Below are 21314 nucleotides of genomic sequence, written 5' to 3'. Positions count from 1 at the left end.
CTAAGCTGAATCATACTCACCATCCAGACAGTGGTGAACCTTAAAAAAAAAAAACCAAAACCAAAAAAAATAAAAGCCCTACAAACCTGTTGAGAGATAAGAATTCATTTCAAAACCCCCAATTCATTGGAATTTCACAAGATTCTGCATCTCTGAGGGGTAGAGGGAAAATCAAGGATGCAGAGGGCAAGGGCTGCATTTGTTTTGTTCCTTGAGTGAGCGAGAGGTGAGGGCAGCTTGGAACAGGAGAGGGTTGCGTTAAGAAATGTGAGTGGGACCCATGCAGAGGTCATCGGCTGCTGAAAGCATCTCCTGGTTTGATGGTTTGATGGTTTCAGGAAATTACTTGCAAAGCTGGCTGGATTCACTCCAGATGGCCACAGTGGTGTGGTTTGTGAAACCATTAAAATGTAGAAAAGAGTCAAAAATATCCCTTTGGTCTTGAAGATACCAAGCCTTTATTCCCCAGTGAACAGTACAGGAAGCTCTGAGGGGCCCCAGGGGCTATCATGGGAGCCACAGAGCTGATGGGAGCAGATGGGGGCATGGCAGAGCCCACAGTCTCTTTCTCAACCTGTTTCTAATATAAAAGATTTAAGCTTTGGAGATACTTTCCAGGGGAGTGACTATTTGATCAATTCTTCCAAGGTTGGTACATAACTGGTACTGCAATGCATTGGAGAGAAATTGATTTCCCAATGCCAGGAGTGCCTTAGGGCACTGGGCTTAAATGTCTCCAGGAGCCTGACGGAGAGAGCCTCAGGCTTCCAGAATCTGGGCTGAAGGTGAGATCCTGGCATAAAGCATCCAGGAAAGGTGAATCTTGGTCCCCAACTGGTGTCAGGACAAAAGTCATCTCAGCTGCAGAGGCTGAAAGAACATTTGCAGTCATGGGCCATAAAGCAAGCACTGGGCATTGGGCAGAAAGAAGCCTGGGTTTTCTGTTTATCTAACTTGGAGTAGTTCGGCCTAGGCAGTGCACACACACAGGTCATTCCCAGCACTGAAGGCAAATGGGCCACGGCCAGGTGAGCAATTCCAGACCCTACTGCCTGTCTTCCATTCCACCCTCTGGAAAACCAGCTCCACACACACTGGAACCGTCAGGCTCCTGCAGGCTCTGTGTCCAGGAAACCCCACTGAGCCCCCTAATCCAGGGAGGTTACTGTTACACGCGGAGCCGGCGAGGCACCCCACTCCCAAGGAACCACCTAATGAAAGCCTCATGGAGAGACTAAGGTTGCACAGACTCAGGCTAATTCCATCTGGGCTTCGTGCCGAAGCTATGACCTCACCGTCGGGCAAACCAACAGGGACCCCAGAAAGAAAAGATCAGTATGTGGGCCAGACCTGCTTCTAATCACAGCCAGCTGGGATGCATGGAGGCACCGCCATCTTCCTGCCGCCCCTGGATACCAGGACCAGGATCTGCGGGCCAGGAGGCATGGTCACCTTACAGCAAAGAATCCTAAGTTCTGGCCCAAACACTTGTGTGTGTGTGTGTGTGTGTGTGTGTGTGTGTGTGTGTGTGTGTGTGTGGCATTTCCCCATAAAATCCTCTGCCATTCTACAAGTTTCACGCCAAAGAGAAGCTTAATTAGGTGGGGCCAAATCTCTCCGGAGAATCCCCAGTTACAGAAGCTGGGGAGGAAGGATATAATTAGAACCTGACTTTTTTTTTTTTTTTTAACAGAACAGCTCAAAAGACCCCATTAAGAGAAGGACACTGAAAAATAGCCAATCCATCCATATCCAGAACTCAGGACCCCAGAAATTTCACTTACCAGCATCATTTGCAAAACACGTAAAAACACACACTTAGGCATCAGCTTGGGCATTTTTTTTCCCTTAGCTCTTTTCACACTTAAGCATTTGGTATGTTGCGAAAGCAATTCTTTTTGCCTACTCTGCTACATTGTTTGCATTTGTTGTACACTGAATCTTTTGGAGGCAACAAAACTTTGAGGAAGCTGTGGGTTCGAACCCTGGTCCGGGAAGACCGCACATGCCGCAGAGCAACTAAGCCTGTGAGCCACAACTACTGAGCCTGCGCGCCTGCAGCCTGCGCACCGCAACAAAGAGTAGCCCCTGCTCGCCGCAATGAGAGAAAGCCCGAGCACAGCAACAAAGACCCAGTGCAGCCAAAAAATAAATAAATAAAAATAAAAATTTTTTTAAAAGGTAAATAACAGTGTTTTCACCTGATGGGGTCACCATGAAAAAGGCCGATGACTTGGGCTTCTGTTAAAGGAACTAATAGCAATTCTCTACACGCTTTGCTTGGAAGTTCCACCCTCGGCACTGGTCGCTAAGTATGATGTTGCAAATAAACTGGTGAAACCTGAAGTCTCTTAAACTGTAACCCCCATATGGATATGGATGCCCGAGTCCTGACGGGCCCATTGAACAGCACCATCAACACGAGATCCCCTGGGGACTCCCAAGTCCTGGTGGAATCAGGGAGGATTTGCAAAAATGTAAAAATTCCCCATGAGCCAGGGTCTGATGAATGAATATACAAAGAACAGGGATGGACTTGGACGAAGACCCTTAAATCTCAGAGGAGTAACTCTCCCACAGTAGCCCCAGATCATTTTGACTAAACGTTGCTAATTCCATTTGCTTTTAGTCCAGTTGACCATGTTTTATTTTACAAGTTGTGGGAGGAGACTCAAAAGCACAAAAATCTTAATTCTATACACAGAGGTACAGGTTAAGATTTCTATTCTTTTAAGGAAGAAACTCTTTTTTTTCTCTTTTCTGGAAATATATCTCTGAAATGATGATGGGAATTCATGGACATATACAACATGTGCTTTGCTCCAGGTTGTCAAAAATACCTCTACATACAAAGCAAGGTCGAGTCAGGCGTGCAAAGACCCAGTGAGTCACAACCCATCAAGGTTGTAAGGACAGGGTTGGCGCTCCACATACAACTGAACATCCCTGATAAAACATCTCTTTCCTGAACCAGCAAATAAATGCCCACAGCTGCACTTGGTGGTTGGCACTGGGGTCCATTCACCATACGGTCACACTTATTAATCATCCTTCCAACAAATCCAGCAAGATAACAGGACACAGCCATGTTCTTGCAATTAGTCTGCAGGCCAAGCAAACATCTCCCTACCAGGGTCTTCATCTATCTCTCCCAAAGGCATCCTGCCCCCCTCCTCTGTTTCCTTTTACTTGGTCTCTACTTCATGAGTATACCCAAGAGTCCCCAAAGCCTGCCACTTTGAACATTTTACACCTGGAATCAAGCTGCTTTTCAGAGGGGGAGAGTGTGTGTTGAAAACAACAAAATAAGAAGGCTCCTTCCTGGACCTTCAGCCAAGGCAGGAAGGTCACAGCCAGTTTTAGAGCAGGAAAGAATCTTAAGGATCATCAAATGCAGTCATTTTTCAGAACTGTTTAAATACAGTGAAACCCTTTTCCTCAATGTGATTGTATGTAGAAACCCAGTATGTAAAACAGAGAGAAAAGAAGCTGTTATAGCCAAACGATGGAATATAATCTGGCCATAAAAAGCAACGAAGTAGTGATACATGCTACAATATGGATGAACCCTACAAATATTACGCTAAGTGAAAGAAGCCAGTCACAAAGGACCGTATATTACATGATTCCATTTATATGAAACATCCAGAAGAGGTCAGTCCATAGAGACAGAAAGTAGATTAGTGGTTGCCTAGGACTTGGTGGGGGATAGAGGGATTGGGAGGTGATGAATAAGAGGTACAGGGTTTCTTTTTGGATGGTGAAAATGTTCTAAAATTGATCATGCCATTGGTTGCACAAATCTGTGAATACACTCAAAGCCACGGAATTGTATAGGTTACATGGGTGAATTTCATGGTGTGTGAATTCTTTCTCAACAAAGCTGTTCTGAAAACAAAACCAAACCATTCTCAGTCCTCCACCAGCCAGGCCCCCTTCCTCACCCTGCTCTCTCTAGTGGCCCCAGAACCACCTCTGCAGACCCCTAGAGGTCTACGGAATGTGGTTTGAAAAACCCTGATCTAGTTCAAGTTTCCACTGCTCAAAGGTAAACCAAGACATGAATCAAAGTCTTTCGACTCCAAGTGCAAAGGGCCTTTAAACCCAAGATCTCCCTGATGAGTCCAGGCTCATCCCAGGGGGGGCGCTGCAGGCCCGGGTCTCACCGTCCATGTCCAGGCGCTGCATGATGATGGCCAGCTCCACCTCACTCGGCATGTACCCCAACGAGCGCATGGCCATTCCCAGCTCCTGCTTGGAGATGAAGCCATTGCCGTCTCGGTCCAGAACCCGAAAGGCCTCTCGGATCTCTACAAGGGGAGAGCAAAGAAAGTCCAATGTCACAAGGTGTGGTCTACTGCATTGAAATGATTGGCGATCGTCTGTTGGAAACTCCTAACTGCTTTACAAATAGTGATGTGTCAAACCCTTTAATCTGATAAAAAAGGGTGGCCAAAAGAGGAACAAAAGAAAGGAAGAAAAAAAAGAGAGAAAAGGAGATGGGAATAAAGGAAAGGGAGGGAAGGGGGATAAAAACAGAAAAACAGCTTTGGAAGGAGGAGATAACTGGCCCTGAGCATCTAACACACAGTAGCCGGTAGACAATTAAACGGTGGTCCCAGCTGGGAATTGTGTCAGCCAGATGACACTTTCCCAACAAGGATGAGGATTAGGTTTCAGCGGTGAGAAGACAGCTACTAGCTTGCACTGTCAGGAGGAAAGGAGGATGAGATTCCCCTTTGCAGACTTATACTTCAGCTCCCTGCTGCCGCAGGAGCTGTGCAGAAAGCTTTCTCAACCTCCTAGGAGGACAGGAGTTAAGTACCCTGCTGTTCTTACTTCATTCCTCTAATTTACAGCTGTTTTATGGCTATAAACAACCTCAGATCAATAGGAGTGTCATAAGAGCCCCAGAGCCATCTTTAATCACATTCTCTGGGGCTAGCAGAGAATTTGACTCCACCATCAAGAAGGCCATTTCACCCAGCAGGGAAACTCCCATCCTCTTACCCCAACCAGAGTTGCTCTGCTTTCCACCCAGAGTGCCTCCCTCCAGAGCCCCACCTCCGCCGCCACCGCCTGTTCATCCTGGGTTGGCTGAGCATTTCCTAACACATCACACCCCTGCGAGGTAGGTCATGGGAATTCGATTGGAGATCACAGGCTGGAGATGAGAGGTACATCAATTGTCTCTGAGCTCCAGACAGCTTTGATTTTTCATCAATAAACCCAGTGTGAGCCCAGCTACAGCAGCTGCCAGCACTCATCAGGCCATTCAACAAGCAGTGGCCGCCTATACCTAAGGAGCACGGGAGTTAGGACTGCAGAGAAATCTGCCAGACATCGTGGTTCCCCTCCAGAGCCCCTCACTCCAGGTGGGAAGATAAGATCCAGGCAGAAACTTGCAGGAACTCTTCAAACTAATGCAAGACGCTGGCCCTAACCATTTACAGTCATCCCTTGGTATCGGCAGGGCAGCCGGCCCTCGAATCCATGGGTTCAGCATCCATGAAGGGTCAACTGTAGTTACCACTTCTCTAAATATCTGACTATCCTCCCAGCAAACACATTGAACCCTTACCCAAGCAGGCTTTCCCTTTCCTATTTGTATTAATTTCCTGGGGCTGCTGTAATCAATCACACAAACGTGGTGGCTTAAACAACAGAAAGTTATTCTCTCACAGTCTGGAGGCCCAAAATCTCAAATCAGTATCACTGGGCCAAAATCAAGGTGGGACAGACCCGTACTCCTCCAGAGGATCCAAGGAAGATTCTTTTCCTGCCTCTTCCTACAAGCTTACTTCCTTGGCTTGTGGCCGCATCACTCCAATAGCTGCTCTGTGATAACATCACCTTCTCGTCTTCTGTCTGTGATCTCCCTCTGCCTGCCACTTACAAGGACACTTGTGATTGCATTTAGGGACCACCGTATAATCCAGGATAATCTCCCCATCCCAAGATCCTTAATTTAAAAACATCTGTAAAGACCCTTTTTTCCAAGGTGACATTTACAAGTTCCAGGGATGGGAATCTGATACCTTTGGGGGTTGTTTTTCAGCCCTCTACACTCTACCATCCAGGGCTTCCACCTGAAATACCTTGCCATCCTCTTTACCTGCCCAAATCATATCGGTCCTCCAAGACCAAGACGAGGGCAGCATATTTCACAAAAACACCTTTGCTCACCACAGCCAAGTTATCTCCCTCACTGCCGACTGTTCAGCAGGTCATTTACTCCTCCCACGTGACACCTCGCACGTGGCATCTAGAAATACGATGAAATCATGGTGCAGAAATCACGGCTTCTCGGAGCTGCAAGCTCCTCATACATTTCATTCAAGGCAGTATGTTCCCACCTACGCTCTGAAGGAGGCGCTTGACGGACAGCTGTTCGATGCACGATGGGTCTGAACAAATAAGCATCAGATATTAGCAGCAGATTCATTATCGGTACTAATTCAGCACTCCGAATGCGCTACGTGAATAAATGTGTGCTCCGGCAGAGGGAAGACCAGCCTGGGAGTCAAGACCTTGGGCTCCCAGCCAGGCATATTAGCTAATTAGGTTTGCAGCCAAATCCTGAGGCCTCGGTTTGTTCATGTGTAAATGAGCTGGGTTGGCCAAGAGAATCCTTAAGGTCCTTTGAGCCCGTCTAAGGATCCGTGGACATCGTTAAAGTGTTTAAGAGAAGAACAGGAAGCCTGTGTTCTCTTTCACACCCTATTGATCTGCTGTTCAAACACCTCTCTTTTTTCCATTGATGATATAGAAAACATTTTAGCCCTTTCCAAATTCTGAATTAAGGGGTTTGTCTGCATTTTGAGAATTTTCTCATCAATGCAACATGCCCAAGATTACCTAAAGCAGCCATATGTTTTCCTACCAGGTGCCAGGTGGCCCTAAAAGAGCTTAGAGCCACGGCTCAGCTTGAGGTCACGTCACACAGCGCTCAAGGACACTGGGGCAGAGACCACGCCTCACTCAGCCCAAGTCTCGACGCCAAGGGCAGGAGGATACAGAGGGAGATCTCCTGAGACGGGAATCAGCCTACACGGAAGTCCATCTAGCTCTGCCCTGTGACCAGGGCAGGCCTCTCCCTCAGCCTCAATGTCCCCATCTGAAAACTGGGTTGGGTTGGATCTCCTTCCAGCCTCTATGATAGGGTTTTTTACATCAGGGCTGACACAAACCGTGCAACAGTAGAAAATGTCAGATGATGACAAGGGCCCTGCCTGGGGTCCCAGAAGAGGCTGGGGTCCCAGGTGGGCCAGGCTGGTGGTCAGCTGCAGGCTGAGCCCTGCCCCTTGTTCTCTGGACCACTTCTCTCCCGAGGCACCATCTCCTCTTCCCATTCCTCTGACTCAATCCTGAACTCTCTGGGCTGACGCTATCACTCCAAAGGACGGTCCCCTTCTGTTGACAGGGCCTGGCCTCACTCCTGTGGTCCCCTGCATGCCCGAGATCTTACCGGTGAAAGAGCCTGTATCCTTACACTGGCCACTCCAGAGAGGCCTGGTTGGGGATGTTTGAGAACTTGACCTGGAAATGAGGGCCTTTGTGGGTATGCCTCCCGACCCCCACCTTGCTGCCTGGGTTATGCCTAGGGTTGCCTCACCCCTGGGCTACTGGATATGGTAAATCAGACCTCAGGCAGGGGTCTCCCCAGAACTGCCCTGCTTGAAGGAACATGCTCGCTCGAGGCCTCAAACCCCCATGGTTTACCTGTCTGCAGCCTCCAGGCGGGCCCTGCTCTAGCCCAGGACAGGATGCGGCAGGTACACCTCAGCTCTGAGTTCTGTTTTCTATGGCCCCCAAGTAAGTGGGACAAAGCCGCTCTTCTCTGTTTGCAAAGAATATCTGCTCCCAGGGGGGCTTCCCTGGCAGTCCAGTGGTTAAGACTCCGCACTTCCAGTGCAGGGGGCATGGGTTCGATCCCTGCTCGGGGAACTAAGATCCCACATGCCGTGCAGCACGGCCAGAAAAAAAAGCTGGAGCTCTGGAAAAAAAATCAGTAAAATTGATAACTCTTAAAAAAAAAAAAGAAACTAGCAGTAAATTATTTTTAAAAAAAAATGAATATCTGCTCCTGTGGGGGGGGGGGGAGGGGGGGGTCTGTGTGTCTGTATCTGCAGAGGCAGACAGAGCTCACTAACTTCGTTTTCTTTCAAAGTAGCAGAGACGAGGGGAAAAATAGTACAAAACTAGAAATCCATAATAGGAGCCTCTAGAGATTTCATCTTTCCACCCTGGAAAGATACCTTGAAAGCTCAGGAAACAAGACGCTTATTAGAAGGAAATGGGTCTTGCAGTCTGAGACACGTGATGTGTGCCTCATTTTATTTTTAATAGCAGAACAGGGTGTGAGAAAGATGCCCATAAAACAGCGGAGACATGGGAGCAGGCCGGATCCCTCTGCCTCTGGCTACAGGCAGCCTGGGCACAGCACGAAGGGGCTCTGGCCATTTTCCACATCCTCGGGAACTGGAGACCACAGATCAAGTTTCTGGGAACAACTCAGTAATGCGGTGTGCTTTCCACTGGAATGTATCCCCTCTTCAGGCGAAAGTCCCTTGTGCTTCGGAGTTATATAAGCATGCTGTGCTTTTGCTCTTTGATTCAATCTCAGCCTCATGAAGCATGTGCACACCAGGCACCAGCACGGCCAGTTCTGCCCTCTGCAAGATGACTTCGTGGACCACAGAGGGGCATCCATGATGCTCATGGAGCCTGTCCAACTGTCATTGTGCCGAATATGAAAGGAAACACGGTAAGACACATCTTCTGAAAAAAAGGAATCCACTCTCTGCCTGTGGAATCTCCCAGAAGCAAAGTCTACATTCCCACAGGGACCTGGGCCTCTCCTCCCTGGAGTGAGGTTGGTGTTCTGGAGAAAAGCAAGGCCTGGGATAGAAACGATCCTGTTTTAGAGAACAAGAGATTTACTGCTCATTATGCCAGCAAGTCTATTTTCTTAAAAATACCTGCAGCCACCACTGGTACCCCCTGTGTCTGGACCCAGTGCCCTCTGAGAACCATGCTTTGGTTCTGTGATGCTCCCTATGGTCATAGCCAATTCAGGCAGGAGCAGTGGCCAGAGGCGCGGCCATCATACAGAACAGACTCACAATCAGGCCGCCCCAACAGAGTGTATATCAGATGAAATCCAGACACCAGGCAGAGTCAGTATTCATTGGCTAATGTTCTAGCGCTGAAGAATCAGCTGAAATTCATTGTGCTAACTGGCAAACTCAAATTAGTAACGAAGAACAATTTTTCCTATCTCAATCCCCGCTAGCTGTGAAATCTGTTTATTCTCCACAAAAAGGTACGTTTGGGAAGCAGGTGGGATTTTAACCACAAAACGTGAGGCCTTTATGAATGAACAAGATGCCTTCTGTTGATAAATGCCATTGAGAAACTGCAGAACTGGAGAGAGATGCAGCTCAGCAAGGCTAGGCCAGGCAATTGTTAAACACCAACACAAACGCACCAGAAAATATAAGAGACAAGTCTGGAGGTCTTTATTCGGGAGAAATAATAGGACGGGGGCTGAGCTAATGACAAAAGATTTAGAAAAGTTTCCCCCTTCTCTATGAAAGACAACAAATGAATATGTAGAGCTGATTAATACAGCCATTCACTCACTGAACAGTTGCTGCTTATTTATTATATGCCAGATGCGATGCTAAGATAGATAGGTAGCCAAAAAAACTTTCCAGGCTCCGAGAAGTTTACATTCCAGTTGGAGAGACAGAGGGGTGACCAGATATTCATAACAGAGAACGACAAGCACAGTAGTACAAGTCTACACAAATCTCATGGAAGTCCTTCCTTGGGACAAAGAGACAGTTCTGTGAAAGGGTTACACTTGGATCTTTTGAATCTTAAGGCCTCAGAGAGAAGGGAAAGGAGGCTGAGTGGAGAAAGTGTGCCAAGATGGGCGTGTTGAACGCATTGGCTGTGTGGTGGGTGTAGAAACATGGAGAGATAAGGGTGGAGAAGTGTGCTATGGCAAGATTGAAAGAGCCTTCGAAGCCACCTGAGCTTTACCCTGCAGGCCAGGTGTTGGCAAACGATGGTCTGTGGCCAAATCTGGCCCACCACCTTGTGTGTCGATAAAGTTTTATTGGAACACAGCCACGCCCGTTCGTTGACAAATGATTGTCCCTTTTCAGCTGCTCTTGGACCACACAACAAGAACTGAGTCATTGTGACGCTGACAGTTTGTCTCACCAAGCCTAAAATAGTTTTACTTTGGCTTTTTAAAGTTTGTGAACCCCTGCTGTAGGCCACAGGGAGCCCTTAATGATTTTAAATTTTTAAAAAAGAGAGAGAGAGAAAGGATCAGATTCGTTTTTAAACTGAGGGCTCTGGCATCAGGGTGGTGAAGACCAGAGTGACAAGGGATGAGAAGCAGAGCCCTCACCTGGAGACGAAGGGGAGATGAGGAGCCCAGAGCTACCTCCGGAGCTGCTGGGAGGGGGACCAAGAGACTTCTGAGCGGTCCAGGGCTCAGGTGTCCCAGGTTTAGGGGAGGGACGATTTGAGGATGATGCTGAGGTTTCTAGTTTGCCTGATGGGGTGAGCAGTGATGATATTAACTGAGAGCGAATTCAGGAAGAAGCACAGGGTTTCAGGGAGGGAGGGAGGGGACGTGGTATTTTGGCCACGCGGAGTCCAGGGCTCTGAGAGATACCCAAGCAGTCAGGCCTGGTGAATACATGGAAATACACGACTAGCCTTTGAAGACAGTGATACTGAAAATACAATGAGGATGGAAAATGGGAATAGAATGACCATAACTGCATACAAAATGCTGGTTCAATCCCGGTGTGGGTTTTAGTGTGAATGAGTTCCAATTTAATTATAATCTATCGGTCTGCAAATACAACTAATTGGTTTCAGTAATCAGGGAACACAGAGGTGAGAGCTCAGACAGCAAGGGGGGTGGGGCCCTGAAGGAGGAGGGAAATCTGCTGGGAGGAGGCAGGGATGCAGCAGGAACTCGGAAGTGTCCCTCATTTAATAGAGCTGTGGCCACACAGATGAGGGTGGGGTTGGGGTTACGATGCTGCTTTGTATCATACACTTTCTAACCTGGCTTTTTTTTTTCTTGGTACATTTTCAAAAGGGTTAAAGGATCCTCACTCCTAGGTTATTTGCTATTTGAGATGTGATTGCATCCGTTTCAATAAATGCTCACTAATTGACTGTCCCTCTCCGAGAGCATAACAGTAGCCGTGATCTACGGTCAGAATCCAGGGATGAGCAGGGTTCCTGCAGGTTCCCTGGCCCCAGGCTCACCGTGAGTCCCTGTTAACCCTGGGGGCAGGCAAGAGGCAGTGTTGAAAAAGCAATTCAAAGGTCCTGTGCTCAAGGCTGGTGGGACAGTGATTGAAGGTTCATACTGCGGATCTCTGGTGTCACCACGCTCCTGGCCTTTTTCCTTACCTATTGCCTCAAATGACACCTTGAATTCAAAAATAACGCCAACTCCTTCCCTAGCTAGCATTCAGAAAGAAAAGCATGTCAGTAACTTATTAGGTAGAGAAATTACACCGACGAAGTAGCCCAGGTCATGAAAAATAATCATTCTCTCCTAACGTAGGGTGGCACCAGGCCGTCAGAAAGCCAGGGGCATTTCTAAGGGTTTAGGAGCTAAAACAGAGTTTATCTGTCCCCAAAGTTTACACCTCCACAGATGAAGCTGAATTGATTTTAGCATGCCAGGTCCGTTAAAGCTAATGGAAAATTCCCCAACAGCAAAAGAACAAAGCAAATGAGAACTGAAACTCACAATGAAAGCCCATCTGGGTCACGGGCACCCGGTGATGGACTGAACGCTCCACAGGGCTGAAAGGAGAACCATTAACATGATCTGAATACGGGTGAGAGTCAGCATCACTGGAGGGTCTCTCTACTGAAAAACAGGGTGATGCGCAAAGAGAAAGGAAGAGGACATCTATCAAGACTGCAGTTTTCTTTGTCTTGAGAGGTTCTGGACTTGACCTCTGGGATGGGGACAACCCCCTCAAAAGACCAGAGCTAGACCTACAGGGGAATGCTACATTTTTCAGTTTATACATTAATTGATGCTTCTTATGAAAAATGCCCCCAAAATGTATAAAGAAAAAAATGATCTATAATTCACTGGTCAGCAATAACCATTGTTAACATATTAGGGCATTTTATTCCAAACTTTTTTAAAGTATAGATATTCCTAAACTGGGCTCATGCTCTCTCTATAGCTTTATATCATTTTTTTTTTTCATTTAACACACTGTCATTTCAATCTTCCATATTGTTAGCTGGTCTTTAAAACATCACTTTTGATGGCTACATAGTATCCCATTAAATCACGATAGCCAAATTGATGCCACCAAACTCCTAGTGTGGGACACTTAGATCAGTTCTGATTTTCAATAATACCACAATGGAAATCTTTGTACATAAATTTTCATGTCTTTTGATGATCATATCCTTAAGATGATATCTTAGGAACACAAGTATTGGGTCGAAGGGCAGGAGTTTTTTTACGGTGCTTAATATATATTGCCAAGTTGTCCTCTACGACCCGTTTCTACTCACATCACTTCTGAGACCAAATGTGTGGGGTTTTTTTCCCACACCAACTAACTCTCCAGCTCTCTGGATGCCAATAAGCTGGTGTCCAATGATTTAAGCCAGTTCTGACACTAACTACTCAGAGTTAGTGCAGACCCCAAAGGGCAAGTCCCACTAAACTGTCCTCACTTCCGACGCCAGCCACCAGTCTAGGCCACGTGGACTTGTGACCAACCAGCTATGAAGTCAAGGGTTCCCACAACTCCTCTTCAGATTCGATAATTTGCTAGAATAGCTCACAGAACTCAGGAAAGCTCTTTACTTACATTGTCTGGTTTATTATGAAGGGGAGAACTCAGGAACAGCCAAATGGAGGAGATGCATAGGGCCAGGTATGGGGGGGGGGCGGTTATGGTTTGCACAGAGCTTCCATACTCTTTCTGGGCACCACCCTCCCAGCACCTCCATGTATTCACCAATCTGGAAGCTCTCCGAACCCCATCATTTAGGGTTTTTAATGGAGGTTCCATTATGTAAGCCTGGTTGTTTGAATCATTGGCTATTGACAACAGAACTCAATCTCCAGCCCCTCTCCTCTCCCTGGAAGTCACTGGATGGGGCTAATAGTTCCAACCTTCTAATCATGCTTTGGTCTCTCTGGCCACCAGCCCCCATCCTAAAGCTATCTAAGGACCCCAGCCACCAGTCATCTCATTAGCATACAAAAGATACTCTCATCACTCCAGAGGTTCCTAGGGTTTCAGAAGTTTGGGGCCAGGAACCAGGGAAGAAGACCAACCATATATATTTCTTATACAATATCACACTCTCTGAAAAGGCAGTATCAGTTCTCAGTGTCCTCCATTTTGCATCATTTTTATGCACAGAAACCCAGTCTCCTCTGAGATGTACCTTTCATCTAGCTATGCTGAAGTTCAAGATCCAGATGATTATAAAGGGAGGCTTCAAGGAAAAGGAGACAATTCAGACACTGCCTGAAAAAGACCTGCAGGGTAATCGCAGGACCCTGAGTAGACCTCACTCTCAGCATGGGGCCAGGCCCAAAGGAGGTGCCCAGGAAACACCCACAATCATGGCTGAGATGAGGAAACTGAGGCTCAGAGAGGGGAAAGGGGCTCCCCTAACATGGGAGGAGGAGGGATGAGAGGGGAGAGGCCCAACCTCCTGAGTCTAGACCAGGACTGCTTCCAGGGCAGGATGCTGGGTAGTTCCTCCTAAGAGGAGATGGACCATCTCCCACAGTCCAGCTGACTAGCCAGCATCCTGGGGACAAACCTGGTGCTTCTCCCCAGAAGGAGTCATTTCTCACATGGCAACAAGCACCTTCCCAGGGAAATAAGCCAAGGCAGAAAATAGGCATCGGACCATTTGGCACATAAGGCAATACTGAGTGGAATTTATCTGTGAGCATGGTAATAATCAATACAATTAATTTTTCATTAAGTCACACTGCTCCTAAGCTGAATATCCTGAGATCAGAGAAAAATCAGGTTCTGAGAGAACAAGGTCATTTTGTGAATTTAGCACTGGTATGGAGGCCAGAAGAGCAAGATCCAAGTTCCAGAAATAAACCAGAAGCAAACTGAATGGAGAGGAGAGGGCCTCTCAGGCATGGCTCACACCCCCTCCCCTCCCTGGGGTCTTAGGAATCCTCAAAGCTAAGTTTATCTTTGCATTGTTCAATTTAACTCAACCTTACAAATATTTCTTAGGCACTGACTGTGTGTCAGACACCCTTCTAGGTGCCAGGTCCTAGGAAACCAAGGTATAAAGCAAACAGGACATGGGTTGGGAAGAGGTGGGGCCCACATTGAGCCCCCAGTGGGAAGGGACTGTGGAGGACAGCTTGGTGGCTGGGACTCAAGATTTTTTTTCTGGATCTCGCAGAGTATTATTCTAGAAACCAAGTCTTTTCCCTGACCTCTGGAATTTCTCCTGGGCTGAAAAAAAAAAAAAGAACTTTCTAACAGAAAACCAACAACTAAATCCAAGCAAACATGAGGGGCTCTTTCTGGTTTTGCTTTTTAATGAGGCAAAAATTACTTTTAAAGGCAACACAGCTTTGGGTTTTTTGTTTGTTTAAATTTTATTGGAGTAGAGTTGATTTACAATGTTGTGTTAGTTTCAGGTGTACAGCAAAGTGATTCTGTTATACATATATTTACATATATTCATTCTTTTTCAGATTCTTTTCTCATACAGGTTATCACAGAATACTGAGTAGAGTTCCCTGTGCTATACAGTAGGTCCTTGTTGGTTATCTATCTTATATATAGTAGTGTGTATATGTTCATCCCAAGATCCTGATTTATCTCTCCCTCCCACATTTCCCCTTTGGTAACCATAAGTTTGTTTTCAATATCTGCAAGTCTGTTTCTGTTTTGTAAATAAGTTCATTTGTATCATTTTTTTAAATTAGATTCCACATGTGAGTGATATCATATGATATTTGTCTTTCTCTGTCTGACTTACTTCACTTAGTATGATAATCTCTAGGTCCATCCATGTTGCAATACAGCTTTGTTTTGATTCTGTCAATCCAGGCTTAGGGAGAAGATGCAGGGCAGCCAGTGCACAGGACTCAAGAGGAGCCAGGAAGGAGGCCTGGAGTTGGTGGTGAGGTGGACTCAGGCCCTACTATGTGACCCAGATGCTTCTGTTCGCCACTAGGTAAGGGCAACCTCTAGAAAGCCCAGCACCCAGCCCACCCTTTAATGACACATGGAAGAGGGCTAGACAAAGACAGCAAAAGAGCATGTCATGGGGCCCTTCAGAGCAAAACATCTAAGGAAATAGCACACTTTGTTATTAAAACTGATGCTTCACAGCCACTCCCTAGCCAGGGAAAGCCAGGATAGCACACGGCCTTTTAAATTCCAATCCACAGTAAGAAATGCACAGTACATCACGACAGATGCACAATATAGTTATAATGTATATGGGGGAGGTGTATGAGTATATTAGGTTGAACCATATAAAATTGCTTTGGTATAGATAAAAAAATGGTCAAATAGTAGCAATTTCTTCTGGCTCCAACTACTATGTAAGGGCTAAACCTACTGTGTGCTTAACTATACCAGGCACTGCTCTGAGTGTTCTCTGTATGTGAGCTCATTTATTCCTGGCAACAACCCACGGAAGGTTGCCCTTCACCTGAGGCCACGTGGTTCTAAGTGTCAGGGCAGTGATTTGAATCCAGGCCTGCTGGCCAGAGTGTGCACTCCTCAACTTCACACTCTACCTCTTCAAACACGTACTTCCTGAAAAGGACACACCCTTCCCACCTGGTACACACTCTACTTTCTAGCCTATTTCTTTCTCTCTATTTTTTTTTTTTTTCCCCTGCACACTCCAATCAGCGAATTTGATCTCCCTACTCATGCATGGTTCAGGCCCCACTCTTGGAGAAGCTCTGACCTCACCCATGTCTCGGGTTCCCCAGGGCAGCCTCTATCTCACTATTACTCTCTGATACACCCCCTTCTTGTTACAACTTCAGACTCTCCCTAGCAGCCTCCCAAGCTCGTCCTAGAATGTCTCAGGCATCTCTCTGTGTCTCCTGAATCAATGCCTTCTTCCATCATGGCGGCTGTCATGGGACCATCTCATTTCCTACTTCTGCACTGAGCAGTTAGGTCTCATTCACTGCCACAAAGCAGCACATGCTACCCAGCTTTGTACCACTGTCTACTTAACAACCATCTTTCTTGGGTCCCAGAGGGATGTTACATTCTGGAAGGCTAGAGAAAAGTCTTTGTTTTTGGAACCCCCGTAGGTCTACCAATCTTAAGACGTAAGACCTGCCGAGTGACAGATTTAGTCCTTGCAGGTCTAAGACCTCCCAGCTGCACCTCGCCTGCCCCTGCCCTCTGCCCCCTGCCCTCTGCCCCCTGCCCTCTGCCCCCTGCCCCGTCTGTAACAACCTCAGCCACAGGATGTAAGCAGCTTTTGGCAGGAAAGAGCTCTTTGCAGGAGGCCCCTTTGTCTTATCACTAACCTTAAATCAGTCACCCCCTCATCTCCGGGTCCTAGCACACCTTCCAAATCTTTTCATCACACAATACCTTGCCTAACTTGTTGGTTCTTTCCGTAGATCAAAGAAGTAGAAATGAAGGATAAGTAATTAACAGACGACCAGATCTCTTCCCCAGCTTCCCCTTCAGCAATCTCGGGAACAAACTGTGTGAACAAGAAAGCATCCAAAGAAAAATCACAGGAAGTGGACAAGCCCGCACACCGTGGGGGATGGCAATGACTCTGACCCCCAATCTCAATGATTAACTGAGATTATTTCCTTTTTTCCCTTTAAAAGCTTTCATGGCTGAGCAGACTCTAGAGAGATGGTTTTTGGGAGACACTGAGTCCACCATCTCCCCAGATTGCCGGCATTCTGATTAAAAGCAACTTTCCTTTCTACCAACATTAATCTCTCTGATGAGCACTGATTTTTTGAGCGTCAAGCAGCCGGACCTGAGTTTAGTATCAAGATTCGGGAGGGGGCAGAAGCAGACAGATTCAGTCAGCCACAGGGATTTACCAGTTTTACAGACCAAGCCTAATAGAAAAAGAGGGCAGTGACGGTCACACGTGTATAGCTTGACTTGTCTGCTCCTAATTCATCCATGTTGTAGTCTCTTAGACCAAAGCATCTCCAGCACCTAAAACAGGGCCCAAAAGACACGCTCAGTCCATGAAATGAAAATTCTCCTAAAGTCATCTTCCAAACAATTCATGGCACTGAGACTCAGGGCAAAATGACAAATGGTGGGAGTTGCAGGAATTGGCTGGAATCCAGAAAAGAATTCCCCTTCTGTTGTGGAATTTTTCAATTTTAACTCTCTATCAAACCTGTCCTTCTTTTGCTCACAGGCAAGGGCGCACGTAAACATGGCCCAAGTCTTGTTTCTCATAGCCTGGCAAATACTGCTGCCCTGGACTTGTTGCCTAGAGAAAGGTAGGTAGTCAGATGGAATTCAAGACAATGTGAGCCCAAGCCCCGCACTGAACTGTGCAGAGGAAAAGACACAGGTTTGGACTGATTCACAGCCACTCGAGGGAAGCCCACGGAGCGACCCCCTCCTTCAGCTCACCAAATTCCTGCACACCTCCCTGCTGCATTGCTTCCTACTCCACTGTGCCTTCCTGATCATTGATAAAGGGCCTAGATATGAAGAAATTGTTCTCCACTGCAGCTGACATAAATATCCCATTATCAATAGAAAGCAATTTATTTGCTTAAAATTGCCAACTCTCTCATTTTGTTTTAACGTGCTGGTTCTCTATCAAATTAAGTCTGGACCTCTGAAAAGACTATTTGCAAACCTGGCACTGGCTCCAGTTTGAGAAATACAACTGAAATCAGCTGAGGCAGACTGATCCCGCGCCAACCCTCCAATATTACAAGGGCAGCTCAGGAAAGGGGGGAAATTGCTTTAGGAATTCTACCCAGACACCTAATCCTAAGGGAGTCACAAGAGAATAAGCCAACTATTCCAGAACACACAGGTGCACACACATGCACACACAAATCATTCCAGATTTCTCTTAAAGAAGAGGTGACCCGTCTGGGAGTCAAGGAGAAGCGCCACGTCTGGTCATGTGGATTTTCCGATCACGGAGGCCAACAGTGTGATAAAGGCAACATTTCAATCCACGGAGAAAAAGAAGGATGGCTTCATATAGAGGGCTGTAATAATCAGCTGAGAACTTGGAAAATATTAAGTTACAACTCTACATCACACCATCTACCCAAATCTACTTCTGAGAAATTAAAATATAGAGGGAATTAAAACAATAATAATTAGACAACAAAAGAAGTTCTCTCTAAAGAACTGAAGGCTGGGAATTCCCTGGCAGTCCAGTGGTTAGGACTTGGCGCTTTCAGTGCCGAGCACCTGGATTCAATCCCTGGTCAGGGAACTAAGATCTTGCAAGCCGCTCGGTGCAGCCAAAAAAACCAAAAAAACAAAAAACAAAAAACGAAAAAAAAAAATAAAGAACTGAAGGCAGATTGATACATAAAAAAGCCAATAACACAAAGAAACAAGCTAGAAAGTAAGCCAAGATGAACTGACATATGGCGAACAAAGGGATCATCATTGGTATGTAAAAGGTTTTACTGGAATGCCCCAGCAGAACAATGGAAAAAAACAAAAATCAAAAAAAATCAAATAAAATAGAATTCTACCTCACTATTAATTTTTTCACTTGTGGTACTTTTTACTATTAATTTTCCAGCACAAATGAGTAGAACCATAATACACCATGTTTTATCTATCAGATTCATATCCAGATTCGTATCGATAAGGATTTGTTGGTGTCCACCACGCGCCAGGTACGTTCTAGAAGCTAGGATGTGATAGGGAACACAACAAAGATCCCAGATCACACGTACTTGGATTCTAAGGGGTGGGGGAGACAGACAGTAAACAATAGGCCTTTCGTAAAGTAACTAACACCACGTGTAGGAAAGTGATAACAGAGTGGGGGGGACAGCACTGAGGAATCGGCGGGGGTCGGGGGGTGTGAGGAGCAGTTTCCAGAGTAAACACAGAGGGAGGGCAATTGAGCTGCAGCAAGAAGACATTTGAGCAAAGACTGGAAAGGGCATAGCCATGGGCTTTCTGGGGAAGACTGTTCCAGACAGAGGGAACAGTCAGGGTTAAATCCCTAGGTGGTCATGTGCCTGGAGTGCTGGAGGGCTGCCAAGGGGGCCAAGTGACAGGGGTGGGGTGGAGGGGTGGAGGGCCGGGCAGAAGGAGGGGGGAATAGTGGAGAGATGAGGGTGGGAAGGCCGATCACGTAAGGCCTTGTAGGCCTCTGGGGGCACTTTGAATGAGGAGGGAGCCATGGCAGGTTGCTGAGCCAAGGAGTGACGTGGTCTCACTTGTGTGTTAAAAGGTCCAAAGAAGACATACAGGTGGCCAACCGGTACTCAAAAAGGGGCTCAACGTCACTAATCATCAGGGACATGCAAATCACAACCACAGTGAGGTATTACCTCACACCTGTTAGAATGGCTCTTATCAAAACGACAAGAGATAACAAGTGTTGGCGAGAATGTGAAGAAAGGGAACCCTTGTGCACTGTTGGCGGGAACGTAAATTGGTGCAGCCACTATGGAACACAGTATGGAGGTTCCTCAAAAAACTTAAAAATTGAACTACCGTATGATATAGCAATCCCACTTCTGGGTATATATCCAAAGAAAACAAAATCACTATCTTGAAAAGATATTGCAACCCCATGTTCACTGCAGCATTAGTCACAATAGCCAAGATATGGAAACAACCCTCCATCCAATGATGGAAGAAAGGATAAAGAAAATGTGGCATATATATACAATAGACTATCATTCGGCCATATAAAAGGAATTGAGACAATTGCCAATTGCGATAACGTAGATGGACCTTGAGGGCATTACGCTAAGTGAAATAAGTCAGACAGAGAAAGACAAATACTGTATGATCACACTTAGATGTGGAATCTAAAAGCAAACAGAGCAACCAACCTGAACTCATAGATACAGAGAACAAATTGTTGGTTGTCAGAGTCAGGTTGGGGTGGGGGGAATGGGTAAAAGTGGTCAAAAGGGACAAATTGCCAATGCTATAAAAATAACTCATGGGGGTGTAATGTACAGCATGGTGGCTATAGTTAATAACACTGAATTGCATATTTGAAATTTGCTTAGAGAGTAGATCTTAAAAGTGCTCATCACAAGGAAGAAAATTTTGTAACTATGGTGACAGATGTTATCTATACTTATTGTGGTGATCATTTCGCAATATACACAAATATCAAATCATTATGTTGTGCATCTGAAACTAATATAATGTTATGTACCAATTATACCTCAATTTTAAAAAAAGAATGCCTCTGGCTGCTGGGCTGATAACAGATTGTGAGGATAACATGGGAGCAGAGTGAAGATGTTGCAGTGGTCCAGGGGAGAGAGCAAGCCAGGAGGGAGAAGTGGTTCTGGATGGATTTGAAGGTTAAGTCTCCAGCAGGGTGTCCTGAGAGACGGGGTATGGGATGGGAAAAGAGGGGAACGGGAGGTTTCTGGCTGCAGCAACCGGAAGATCAGCAAGGCCCATTTGATGGCGTGCCCAGAATTAGCAAGACGAGATGGTAAAAGCAACTCCGCACCCTGCTGGTGGGAGTGTGAACTGGCTGCCTCTGCAGGGCAACCAAGCAGCAAGTACCAAAAGCCTTAAGAATATGGACCTTGTTTGGATCCTAAGTAGAGCAAGTCTTAAATGGACATTTTTGAGATATATAATAGAGAAATAAGCTGATTTAAGTTAGCTATACCGATGGTATTTTGGAGGAAATGATATACTGTTTGGGCTTTGCTTTAAAATACTCAGGACGCAGGGGGCAGGGGTGACAGAATAAATACAATTGGTAAAATGTTGAAAAATCACTGAAGCCCAGCTGTGGCTACTCCAGGGCTTACACTAGCCTCTCTGTTTGTGAGTAAGATTGACAGTTTCCATAATCGAACTATTTTAAAGGTGTGTATACCTTCAGACCCAGCAATTCCATTTGTGGAAATTTATTCTAAAATATGTTTTAGGATACTCATTTGTAAAGATTTATTTACAGAGTTACTTATCACAGCCTTATTTTTAATAATAAAAGTGGGAAACCACAAAAAATAGATGTAATCTGTTTTGTTTTTATTTTTTATTTTTTTAATTTTATTGGAGTATAGTTGATTTACA

The 21314-nt window shown here is 46.0% G+C and overlaps 1 protein-coding gene across 1 annotated transcript in view; it reads right to left on the bottom strand.

Annotated features, from left to right (window-relative positions):
* CALN1 (calneuron 1) overlaps positions 1-21314 on the bottom strand; it is a 425598-nt gene that overhangs the window by 212697 nt on the left and 191587 nt on the right. Inside the window, exon 3 of the mRNA XM_068524832.1 lies at positions 4167-4310. Coding sequence (XP_068380933.1) covers positions 4167-4310 — 144 coding nt within the window. The remainder of the gene's footprint in view (positions 1-4166; positions 4311-21314) is intronic.

Source organism: Eschrichtius robustus, chromosome 16 (genome assembly GCF_028021215.1).
Source record: "Eschrichtius robustus isolate mEscRob2 chromosome 16, mEscRob2.pri, whole genome shotgun sequence".
NCBI classification, from domain to species: Eukaryota; Metazoa; Chordata; class Mammalia; order Artiodactyla; family Eschrichtiidae; genus Eschrichtius; species Eschrichtius robustus.
The sequence above is the reverse complement of the archived record's forward strand: the minus strand, read 5'-3'. Positions and strand labels throughout refer to the sequence as shown.